Source organism: Petromyzon marinus, chromosome 21 (genome assembly GCF_048934315.1).
Source record: "Petromyzon marinus isolate PM22_M1 ecotype Great Lakes invasive population chromosome 21, UKy_Petmar_22M1.pri1.0, whole genome shotgun sequence".
NCBI classification, from domain to species: Eukaryota; Metazoa; Chordata; class Hyperoartia; order Petromyzontiformes; family Petromyzontidae; genus Petromyzon; species Petromyzon marinus.
Genome location: NC_133687.1, coordinates 5341486 through 5353621, shown reverse-complemented (window position 1 = coordinate 5353621; position 12136 = coordinate 5341486). Strand labels below are relative to the sequence as shown.

Below are 12136 nucleotides of genomic sequence, written 5' to 3'. Positions count from 1 at the left end.
CCCTCCCCTGCCCGTGTGGTGGCGCAGAGTGGCTTCACGCCGCTGCACATCGCCGCTCACTATGGCAATGTCAACGTCGCCCGGCTCCTGCTGGAGTGTGGAGCCGACCCCAACTACATGGCCAACGTAACAACCACTACAGCCACCACCACAACTACCACCACTACCACCACAACCACTAGAGCCATCACAACCACTACAGTCACCACAAGTAGCACTACCACCACCACAACCACTACAGCCACCACAACCACTACAGTCACCAACTAGCACTACAGCCACCACCACTACCACCACCAGAGCCACCGCAACCACTATAGTCATCACCACTACAACCGCCACCACAACTAGCACTACCACCACCACAGCTATCATGCGTGGGTGTGTACGTACGTGCGCGTGCATGTGCGTGCACGTGTGCAGAATGGGATCTCTCCGCTGCACGTTGCGGCGAAGCGTGGCCACTCGGAGCTCGTGACGCTGCTGCTGAGCCTGGGGGGCAACATCGACGCACGCACCAGGGTGAGGCTCGCACCGCACCACGCCCACAACACCACACGCACCGCACCACGCCCACAACACCACACGCACCGCACCACGCCCACAACACCACACGCACCGCACCACGCCCACAACACCACAGGCACCGCACCATGCCCACAACACCACACGCACCGCACCACGCCCACAGCACCACACGCACCGCACCACGCCCACAACACCACACGCACCGCACCACGCCCACAACACCACACGCACCACACCACGCCCATAGCACCACACGCACCGCACTGCACCAGGGTGAGGCTCGCACCGCACCACGCCCACAACACCACACGCACCGCACCACGCCCACAACACCACAGGCACCGCACCATGCCCACAACACCACACGCACTGCACCACGCCCACAACACCACACGCACCGCACCATGCCCACAACACCACACGCACTGCACCACGCCCACAACACCACACGCACCGCACCACGCCCACAACACCACAGGCACCGCACCACGCCCACAACACCACACGCACTGCACCACGCCCACAACACCACACGCACCGCACCATGCCCACAACACCACACGCACCGCACTGCACCACGCCCACAACACCACACGCACCGCACCACGCCCACAACACCACAGGCACCGCACTGCACCAGGATGAGGCTCGCACCACGCCCACAACACCACACGCACCGCACCACGCCTACAACACCACACGCACCGCACTGCACCACGCACACAACACCACACGCACCGCACCACAACAACACCAACAACCGCCATTTGCCACTAAGTGGCGGTGACGTCACCATGACGCTTGTGCCAGGCTATGTGCACCCTGAGGCCACGTGAAGTGTCGAACGCCCGCTGGCAGGAGGTCACGGGGCAGACCCAGGTGCTACGGGTCGACTGACTGAGATGACTGGCTGATGCACCACCTGTGCCCCCTACTGTGCCAACCCGCTGTGCTTCAGCCACCCGGCGCTCCGCTCGTTGTGAGCGTCACTCCTCCGCCCTCCTTTGTTGTTGGAGGGCGACTACCTCCAACTGCCCAGTAGCGTCCTTCACGAGCCTGCTCCACAGAGGCCGATCTTGACACCGCTGGTACCAGTCATTGGCAAGTCCACTCAGCTCGACGTCCTCCTGTACCACATCACTCCATCTCTTCTCTAGTCCGTGCCGCGCCTGTTTAGCCCCCTCAATCCGGCCGAACAACAGCTGTTTCGGAATGTGGTGGCTGGGCATGCGGGCTACATGACCCAGCCATCGCAACCTTGCCCGCCGGAGTAGCTCACCGATGGGACCTTGCCCAGATCTTTCAAGGATTTGTGAGCTCCTCACACAATCCAGTCTGGTTAAACCCAGGATGGATCATAGGCAGGCCAGCCTAAATGTTTCTAACCGGCGAAGATGTTCCATTAGGGGGGTCCATGTTTCGCAAGCATAGAGAAGGGAGGGAATGACCGTGGCCAAGAAGACCTGAAGCTTAGTGCGGAGCGAAAGACCAGGTAGCTTCCACACAGCGTTACGCAACCGATGAAAAGATATTGCCGCTCGACTGATTCGGAGTGAGACCTCTGCTGTTAAACTGGAGCCGGTCATAAGCACACTGCCCAGGTATGGGAAACTCTCAACTCTCTCCACAACTGCCCCATCACCGATTGGGAGTTGTGGGGGGTGGAGTGTCCGATGGTACAAATACCCAGGCAGGTGCTTAGTTTTGGTGGGGCTGATGGTAAGGCCCCACCTCTTAGTGGCACGCTCAAGCCTCAGCAGCAGCATCTCCAACTCCTCCTCTGAATGAGCAGCTATTACCAAATCATCAGCATACATAACGTGATTGAGCAATAGGGAGCCATCCCTTGACCGCACCCGGGCATCGATCAGCCTCCCATTATATATGTACCATATGGAGATTCCCCCGGTACAGCTATTGAAGGCTTCACGAACTACGTGGTCAAAATAGATGTTAAATAATGTGGGAGCCAGAGGACATCCCTGTCGCACCCCAAGGTGTACGTAGTTTTACCCGGGCCCGCTCACCATCATGAAGGTCTTTAATGATCGTGAGCAGAGGGTCAGGTACTCCAAAAGCACGAAGAACAACCCAGAGCCCAGGCCTACTGATGGTATCATAGGGCTTGACCTTCACCTCTGCTGTAGCAGAGGGACAGAAAATATGGCATCTGTGCAGGACCGCCCTTTCCTGAAACCGCATTGGGGCTCCGCAAGCCTCTCCTCAGCGTGCCTGGCAAGGCGATGTTGAATAATCCTTGCCAGGACCTTTCCCGGCACACTGAGGAGTGAGATGCCCCTGTAGTTGTTACAGTCTGTGCGGTCCCCCTTCTTAAAGAGGGGGACCACCAGGGCATCCTTCCAATCCTGCAGAACCCGTCCAGTGGTCCAGACTGTTGTTATGATGTCATATAGGGCAGTCTGTGCACAAACGCCACCCTCCCTCAGCATTTTGCTTGGGAGATCATCTCTGCCCGCTGCCTTTCCTGGTCTTAGACTCCGGATCGCCTTCAATACTTCCTCAACAGATGGCACCTCAGCCAGCCACTCACAGGGGGTGACTTCTTCCAATATTTGAGGCACCGCAGCCTCAGCAGGGTCATCCTCACTTTGTGCCACGATGTTTTCCTGGCTGAGGGATTTTCTCTCCCCCAGGACCTCACAGAAATGCTCAGCAAATCTGCAAACCTGTTCCTGGGGGTCAGAGATTGGATCACCGTTTTGTCCCCTAATGATGGTAATAGGTGTGGCGCTGCAGATTACTTTTTTGATGGAGTTAAATAGAGATTTGTGATCACGGGCCACTGAGGCAGACTCCATCTCCTCAGCAACCCGTGACCACCACCCATCCTTGCAGCGCCTCATGGCTCTCCGACCCTCCAAGTGAAGGCTGCGGTAAGCCCCCTCATTCTCTGATGTGGGATTCTGTAGCTGATGACAGTGGGCCTGTCGCTTTTTCTCAACCATCCTGAACACCTCCTCTGTCAGCCAGGGTCTCTGGGGAGGTCTGGACCGTGTACCCAAAGCAGCTATTGCAGCTGCATGAGTCAGTCCTAAACCTCACCCATTGATCTCGACATCAGGAGGAGTCGGGGACGATGCCAACCCCAGCCACAAGCGATGATGAAATTTTCGCTTGCAACTTTCATCAGATAACTGAGACCAGGCCACTTTAGGTTGGAATGGGGTCCTGGGTGTACACCCACCACCGGAGTGGAAGAATGGCAGGCGCATCTTACAGATGACTAGTCGATGGTCAGAGGGCAGATCAGCTCCACGGTAGGTCCTGGTGACAAGGACATGGGCTCGCATCCGCTGGTTCGTCACGATGTAGTCCAGGCAGATGTTCTTCCTTGGACCTGGCATGCATCCATGATGTTGTGTGGATGCGCCGATGCCGGAACAGCGTGTTGGTAATTACAAGCCCATGGGCTGCACAAAAATCTAGCAGCCTCCTACCGTTGTTATTGAGCTGATCTGGCCCATGCCCTCCAATCACTCCAGACCAGGTGCCAGCATCATGACCAACTCGGGCATTGAAGTCACCCAACATGATGACTCTATCCCGAGGGGCCACTTTAGCCAGCACCTGTGACAGGAGGTCATAGAAGGCATCTGACTCATCGGCTTTGCCTGCATTCCTCCACGGATGTTCATCTTCGGTGGGGGCATAAGTAACCACGACCACCATTGCTCGCCTCCGGTTGATGGGAAAGCGAGCCCAAAGTAGCCTGGGGCTTACAGCTTCCCACACCTCACCGCCACGCTCCCACGCCCCCTTCATTCTTTTGTTCAAAAGAAGACCCACACCCTGTTGTTTGGCAGTCTGCTGCCCCGAGTAGAGGACTGTCCACCCCTCATGGTGGCAGGAGCCAGAACCGGTCCACCGGACCTCATGAATGCCACGTAGATCCAGGCGGTACCGGTCCAGCTCCCGACAGAGGAGTGGCAGCCTCTCCTCCACAGTGAGCGTTCAAACATTCCACGTGGCCACCCGTAGTGGTTTTTCGTTGTTTCTGGAGGAGCCCCGAGGGTAGATATTCAATCTCCTGGCTCTGCCAATTGGGGTTTGGCCAGGAGATATCATAGACGCCTGGCCCCCCCGGGGCCTCAGGCACAAGCTTATTAGTTATATACTTAATTCGCGGTTTAGTGGTAATTAATTGAAGGTGGAGGGGTTACCAGCCCCTTGCACCCGTCCAGAGCCCCCGTTTCGCCCCTGTAGTGGACACAGATGCCATGAGGGGAGGAGCCAATCGAAATTGGACCTCCCCCCACACCACTGTCCACGACAGAGTTGCCCGTCCGGCACCGCGAGGAGGTAGGGGGTTGTTTTCACCGCACCACGCCCACAACACCACACGCACCGCACCACGCCCACAACACCACATGCACCGCACTGCACCAGGGTAAGGCTCGCACCCCACCACGCCCACCACACCACACGCACCGCACTGCACCAGGGTGAGGGTCGCACCGCACCACAACACCACACGCACTGCACTACACGCGCCACACTCTACTGCAGCGTGTGTTAGGGTGTGCGGTGGCATGCTGGTGTTGGCGTGTGTTGGTGAGTATTAGTGTGTTAGTCTGCTGATGTTGGCGTGTGTTTGTGAGTGTTAGTTTGTGTGTGTTGGCGTGTGTTAGTGTGCTGGTGTTGGCGTGTGTTTGTGAGTGTTAGTTTGTGTGTGTTGGCGTGTGTTAGCGTGCTGATGTTGGCGTGTGTTTGTGAGTGTTAGTTTGTGTGTGTTGGCGTGTGTTAGCGTGCTGGTGTTGGTGTGTGTTTGTGTGTGTTAGTTTGTGTGTGTTGGCGTGTGTTAGCGTGCTGGTGTTGGCGTGTGTGTGTGAGTGTTTGTGTGTGTTGGCGTGTTAGCGTGCTGGTGTTGGCGTGTGTTGGTGAGTGTTAGTTTGTGTGTGTTGGCGTGTGTTAGCATGCTGATGTTGCCGTGTGTTTGTGAGTGTTAGTTTGTGTGTGTTGGCGTGTGTTAGCGTGCTGGTGTTGGCGTGTGTTTGTGAGTGTTTGTGTGTGTTGGCGTGTTAGCGTGCTGGTGTTGGCGTGTGTTTGTGAGTGTTTGTGTGTGTTGGCGTGTGTTAGCGTGCTGGTGTTGGCATATGTTGGTGAGTGTTAGTTTGTGTGTGTTGGCGTGTGTTAGCGTGCTGGTGTTGGCATGTGTTGGTGAGTGTTAGTTTGTGTGTGTTGGCATGTGTTAGCGTGCTGGTGTTGGCGTGTGTTTGTGAGTGTTAGTTTGCGTGTGTTGGCGTGTGTTAGTGTGCTGATGTTGGCGTGTGTTGATGAGTGTTAGTTTGTGTGTGTTGACGTGTGTTAGCGTGCTGGTGTTGGCGTGTGTTGGTGAGTGTTAGTTTGTGTTGGCATGTGTCAGCATGCTGGTGTTGGCGTGTGTTTGTGAATGTTAGTTTGTGTGTGTTGACGTGTGTTAGCGTGCTGGTGTTGGCGTGTGTTTGTGAGTGTTAGTTTGTGTGTGTTGGCGTGTGTCAGCGTGCTGGGGTTAGTGTGTTTGTGAGTGTTAGTTTGTGTGTGTTGGCGTGTGTTAGCGTGCTGGTGTTGGCGTGTGTTTGTGAGTGTTTGTGCGTGTTGGCGTGTTAGCGTGCTGGTGTTGGCGTGTGTGTGTGAGTGTTTGTGTGTGTTAGCGTGCTGGTGTTGGCGTGTGTTTGTGAGTGTTAGTTTGTGTGTGTTGGCGTGTGTTAGCGTGCTGGTGTTGGCGTGTGTTTGTGAGTGTTTGTGTGTGTTGGCGTGTGTTAGCGTGCTGGTGTTGGCGTGTGTTTGTGAGTGTTAGTTTGTGTGTGTTGGCGTGTGTTAGCGTGCTGGTGTTGGCGTGTGTTTGTGAGTGTTAGTTTGTGTGTGTTGGCGTGTGTTAGCGTGCTGGTGTTGGCGTGTGTTTGTGAGTGTTAGTTTGTGTGTGTTGGCGTGTGTCAGCGTGCTGGGGTTAGTGTGTTTGTGAGTGTTAGTTTGTGTGTGTTGGCGTGTGTTAGCGTGCTGGTGGTGGCGTGTTTTGGTGAGTGTTAGTTTGTGTGTGTTGGCGTGTGTTTGGGAGTGTTAGTTTGTGTGTGTTGGCTTGTGTTAGCGTGCTGGTGTTGGCGTGTGTTTGTGAGTGTTAGTTTGCGTGTGTTGGCGTGTGTTAGTGTGCTGATGTTGGCGTGTGTTGATGAGTGTTAGTTTGTGTGTGTTGACGTGTGTTAGCGTGCTGGTGTTGGCATGTGTTGGTGAGTGTTAGTTTGTGTTGGTATGTGTCAGCGTGCTGGTGTTGGCGTGTGTTGGTGAGTGTTAGTTTGTGTTGGCGTGTGTCAGCATGCTGGTGTTGGCGTGTGTTTGTGAGTGTTAGTTTGTGTGTGTTGGCGTGTCTTAGCGTGCTGGTGTTGGCGTGTGTTGGTGAGTGTTAGTTTGTGTGTGGTGGCGTGTGTTAGCGTGCTGATGTTGGCGTGTGTTTGTGAGTGTTTGTTTGTGTTGGCGTGTGTTAGTGTGCTGGTGCTGGCGTGTGTTGGTGAGTGTTAGTTTGTGTGTGTTGGCGTGTGTTAGCGTGCTGGTGTTGGCGTGTGTTTGTGAGTGTTAGTTTGTTTGTGTTGGCGTGTGTTAGTGTGCTGGTGTTGGCGTGTGTTTGTGAGTGTTAGTTTGTGTGTGTTGGCGTGTGTTAGCGTGCTGGTGTTGGCGTGTGTTTGTGAGTGTTAGTTTGTGTGTGTTGGCGTGTGTTAGCGTGCTGGTGTTGGCGTGTGTTTGTGAGTGTTAGTTTGTGTGTGTTGGCGTGTGTCAGCGTGCTGGGGTTAGTGTGTTTGTGAGTGTTAGTTTGTGTGTGTTGGCGTGTGTTAGCGTGCTGGTGGTGGCGTGTTTTGATGAGTGTTAGTTTGTGTGTGTTGGCGTGTGTTTGTGAGTGTTAGTTTGTGTGTGTTGGCGTGTGTTAGCGTGCTGGTGTTGGCGTGTGTTTGTGAGTGTTAGTTTGCGTGTGTTGGCGTGTGTTAGTGTGCTGATGTTGGCGTGTGTTGATGAGTGTTAGTTTGTGTGTGTTGACGTGTGTTAGCGTGCTGGTGTTGGCATGTGTTGGTGAGTGTTAGTTTGTGTTGGTATGTGTCAGCGTGCTGGTGTTGGCGTGTGTTGATGAGTGTTAGTTTGTGTGTGTTGACGTGTGTTAGCGTGCTGGTGTTGGCATGTGTTGGTGAGTGTTAGTTTGTGTTGGCGTGTGTCAGCATGCTGGTGTTGGCGTGTGTTTGTGAGTGTTAGTTTGTGTGTTGGCGTGTCTTAGCGTGCTGGTGTTGGCGTGTGTTGGTGAGTGTTAGTTTGTGTGTGTTGGCGTGTGTCAGCGTGCTGGTGTTGGTGAGTGTTAGTTTGTGTGTGGTGGCGTGTGTTAGCGTGCTGGTGTTGGCGTGTGTTTGTGAGTGTTTGTTTGTGTTGGCGTGTGTTAGTGTGCTGGTGTTGGCGTGTGTTGGTGAGTGTTAGTTTGTGTGTGTTGGCGTGTGTTAGCGTGCTGGTGTTGGCGTGTGTTTGTGAGTGTTAGTTTGTTTGTGTTGGCGTGTGTTAGTGTGCTGGTGTTGGCGTGTGTTTGTGAGTGTTAGTTTGTGTGTGTTGGCGTGTGTTAGCGTGCTGGTGTTGGCGTGTGTTTGTGAGTGTTAGTTTGTGTGTGTTGGCGTGTGTCAGCGTGCTGGGGTTAGTGTGTTTGTGAGTGTTAGTTTGTGTGTGTTGGCGTGTGTTAGCGTGCTGGTATTGGCGTGTGTTTGTGAGTGTTTGTGTGTGTTAGCGTGCTGGTGTTGCCGTGTGTTTGTGAGTGTTAGTTTGTGTGTGTTGGCGTGTGTTAGCGTGCTGGTGTTGGCATGTGTTGGTGAGTGTTTGTTTGTGTTGGCGTGTGTTAGTGTGCTGATGTTGGCGTATGTTGGTGAGTGTTAGATTGTGTGTGTTGGCGTGTGTTAGCGTGCTGGAGTTGGCGTGTGTTTGTGAGTGTTAGTTTGTGTGTGTTGGCGTGTGTTAGCGTGCTGATGTTGGCGTGTGTTGGTGAGTGTTAGTTTGTGTGTTGGCATGTGTTAGCGTGCTGGTGTTGGCTTGTGTTTGTGAGTGTTAGTTTGTTTGTGTTGGCGTGTGTTAGTGTGCTGGTGTTGGCGTGTGTTTGTGAGGGTTAGTTTGTGTGTGTTGGCGTGTGTCAGCGTGCTGGGGTTAGTGTGTTTGTGAGTGTTAGTTTGTGTGTGTTGGCGTGTGTTAGCATGCTGGTGTTGGCGTGTGTTGGTGAGTGTTAGTTTGTGTGTTTTGGCGTGTGTTAGCGTGATAGTGTTGGCGTGTGTTTGTGAGTGTTAGTTTGTGTGTGTTGGCGTGTTTAGTGTGCTGATGTTGGCGTGTGTTTGTGAGTGTTAGTTTGTGTTGGCGTGTGTTAGCGTGCTGGTGTTGGCGTGTGCTGGTGAGTGTTAGTTTGTGTGTGTTGGCGTGTGTTAGTGTGCTAGTGTTGGCGTGTGTTTGTGAGTGTTTGTGTGTGTTGGCGTGTTAGCGTGCTGGTGTTGGCGTGTGTTTGTGAGTGTTTGTGTGTGTTGGCGTGTGTTAGCGTGCTGGTGGTGGCGTGTTTTGGTGAGTGTTAGTTTGTGTGTGTTGGCGTGTGTTTGTGAGTGTTAGTTTGTGTGTGTTGACGTGTGTTAGCGTGCTGGTGTTGGCGTGTGTTTGTGAGTGTTAGTTTGTGTGTGTTGGCGTGTGTCAGCGTGCTGGGTTTAGTGTGTTTGTGAGTGTTAGTTTGTGTGTGTTGGCGTGTGTTAGCGTGCTGGTGTTGGCGTGTGTTTGTGAGTGTTTGTGTGTGTTGGCGTGTGTTAGTGTGCTGGTGTTGGCGTGTGTTTGTGAGTGTTAGTTTGTGTGTGTTGGCGTGTGTTAGCGTGCTGGTGTTGGCGTGTGTTTGTGAGTGTTTTGTGTGTTGGCGTGTTAGCGTGCTGGTGTTGGCGTGTGTTTGTGAGTGTTTGTGTGTGTTAGCGTGCTGGTGTTGGCGTGTGTTTGTGAGTGTTAGTTTGTGTGTATTGGCGTGTGTTAGCGTGCTGGTGTTGGCGTGTGTTTGTGAGTGTTAGTTTGCGTGTGTTGGCGTGTGTTAGTGTGCTGATGTTGGCGTGTGTTGATGAATGTTAGTTTGTGTGTGTTGACGTGTGTTAGCGTGCTGGTGTTGGCATGTGTTGGTGAGTGTTAGTTTGTGTTGGTATGTGTCAGCGTGCTGGTGTTGGCGTGTGTTGGTGAGTGTTAGTTTGTGTTGGCGTGTGTCAGCATGCTGGTGTTGGCGTGTGTTTGTGAGTGTTAGTTTGTGTGTGTTGGCGTGTCTTAGCGTGCTGGTGTTGGCGTGTGTTGGTGAGTGTTAGTTTGTGTGTGTTGGCGTGTGTCAGCGTGCTGGTGTTGGTGAGTGTTAGTTTGTGTGTGGTGGCGTGTGTTAGCGTGCTGGTGTTGGCGTGTGTTTGTGAGTGTTTGTTTGTGTTGGCGTGTGTTAGTGTGCTGGTGTTGGCGTGTGTTGGTGAGTGTTAGTTTGTGTGTGTTGGCGTGTGTTAGCGTGCTGGTGTTGGCGTGTGTTTGTGAGTGTTAGTTTGTGTGTGTTGGCGTGTGTCAGCGTGCTGGGGTTAGTGTGTTTGTGAGTGTTAGTTTGTGTGTATTGGCGTGTGTTAGCGTGCTGGTGTTGGCGTGTGTTTGTGAGTGTTTGTGTGTGTTGGCGTGTTAGCGTGCTGGTGTTGGCGTGTGTTTGTGAGTGTTTGTGTGTGTTAGCGTGCTGGTGTTGCCGTGTGTTTGTGAGTGTTAGTTTGTGTGTGTTGGCGTGTGTTAGCGTGCTGGTGTTGGCGTGTGTTGGTGAGTGTTTGTTTGTGTTGGCGTGTGTTAGTGTGCTGATGTTGGCGTGTGTTGGTGAGTGTTAGTTTGTGTTGGCGTGTGTCAGCGTGCTGGTGTTAGCGTGTGTTGGTGAGTGTTAGTTTGTGTTGGCGTGTGTCAGCGTGCTGGTGTTGGCGTGTGTTTGTGAGTGGTAGTTTGTGTGTGTTGGCGTGTGTTAGCGTGCTGGTATTGGCGTGTGTTGGTGAGTGTTAGTTTGTGTTGGCGTGTGTCAGCGTGCTGGTGTTGGCATGTGTTGGTGATTGTTAGTTTGTGTTGGTATGTGTCAGCGTGCTGGTGTTGGCGTGTGTTGGTGAGTGTTAGTTTGTGTTGGCGTGTGTCAGCATGCTGGTGTTGGCGTGTGTTTGTGAGTATTAGTTTGTGTGTGTTGGCGTGTCTTAGCGTGCTGGTGTTGGCGTGTGTTGGTGAGTGTTAGTTTGTGTGTGTTGGCGTGTGTCAGCGTGCTGGTGTTGGTGAGTGTTAGTTTGTGTGTGGTGGCGTGTGTTAGCGTGCTGGTGTTGGCGTGTGTTTGTGAGTGTTTGTTTGTGTTGGCGTGTGTTAGTGTGCTGGTGTTGGCGTGTGTTGGTGAGTGTTAGTTTGTGTGTGTTGGCGTGTGTTAGCGTGCTGGTGTTGGCGTGTGTTTGTGAGTGTTAGTTTGTGTGTGTTGGCGTGTGTCAGCGTGCTGGGGTTAGTGTGTTTGTGAGTGTTAGTTTGTGTGTATTGGCGTGTGTTAGCGTGCTGGTGTTGGCGTGTGTTTGTGAGTGTTTGTGTGTGTTGGCGTGTTAGCGTGCTGGTGTTGGCGTGTGTTTGTGAGTGTTTGTGTGTGTTAGCGTGCTGGTGTTGCCGTGTGTTTGTGAGTGTTAGTTTGTGTGTGTTGGCGTGTGTTAGCGTGCTGGTGTTGGCGTGTGTTGGTGAGTGTTTGTTTGTGTTGGCGTGTGTTAGTGTGCTGATGTTGGCGTGTGTTGGTGAGTGTTAGATTGTGTGTGTTGGCGTGTGTTAGCGTGCTGATGTTGGCGTGTGTTGGTGAGTGTTAGTTTGTGTGTTGGCGTGTGTTAGTGTACTGGTGTTAGCGTGTGTTTGTGAGTGTTAGTTTGTGTTGGCGTGTGTCAGCGTGCTGGTGTTGGCGTGTGTTGGTGAGTGTTAGTTTGTGTGTGTTGGCGTGTGTTAGCGTGCTGATGTTGGCGTGTGTTGGTGAGTGTTAGTTTGTGTGTTGGCGTGTGTTAGCGTGCTGGTGTTGGCTTGTGTTTGTGAGTGTTAGTTTGTTTGTGTTGGCGTGTGTTAGTGTGCTGGTGTTGGCGTGTGTTTGTGAGGGTTAGTTTGTGTGTGTTGGCGTGTGTCAGCGTGCTGGGGTTAGTGTGTTTGTGAGTGTTAGTTTGTGTGTGTTGGCGTGTGTTAGCATGCTTGTGTTGGCGTGTGTTGGTGAGTGTTAGTTTGTGTGTGTTGGCGTGTGTTAGCGTGATAGTGTTGGCGTGTGTTTGTGAGTGTTAGTTTGTGTGTGTTGGAGTGTGTTAGTGTGCTGATGTTGGCATGTGTTGGTGAGTGTTAGTTTGTATGTGTTGGCGTGTGTTAGCGTGCTAGTGTTGGTGTGTGTTTGTGAGTGTTTTAATTTTGTGTGTTGCCGTGTGTTAGCGTGCTGGTGTTGGCATGTGTTTGTGAGTGTTTGTTTGTGTTGGCGTGTGTTAGTGTGCTGGTGTTGGCGTGTGTTGGTGAGTGTTAGTTTGTGTGTGTTGGCGTGTGTTAGTGTGCTGGTGTTGGCGTGTGTTGGTGAGTGTTAGTTTGTGTGTGTTGGCGTGTG

General features: G+C 53.0%; 1 protein-coding gene across 13 annotated transcripts in view; it reads left to right on the top strand.

The window, feature by feature from the left end:
* The window catches only part of LOC116944339 (uncharacterized), a 103046-nt gene that overhangs the window by 32246 nt on the left and 58664 nt on the right, over positions 1 to 12136 (top strand). For all 13 annotated transcript variants that reach the window (XM_076068461.1, XM_076068463.1, XM_076068460.1 and 10 more), the window contains 2 exons: positions 28 to 126; positions 424 to 522. In XM_076068461.1, coding sequence (XP_075924576.1) covers positions 28 to 126; positions 424 to 522 — 198 coding nt within the window. The remainder of the gene's footprint in view (positions 1 to 27; positions 127 to 423; positions 523 to 12136) is intronic.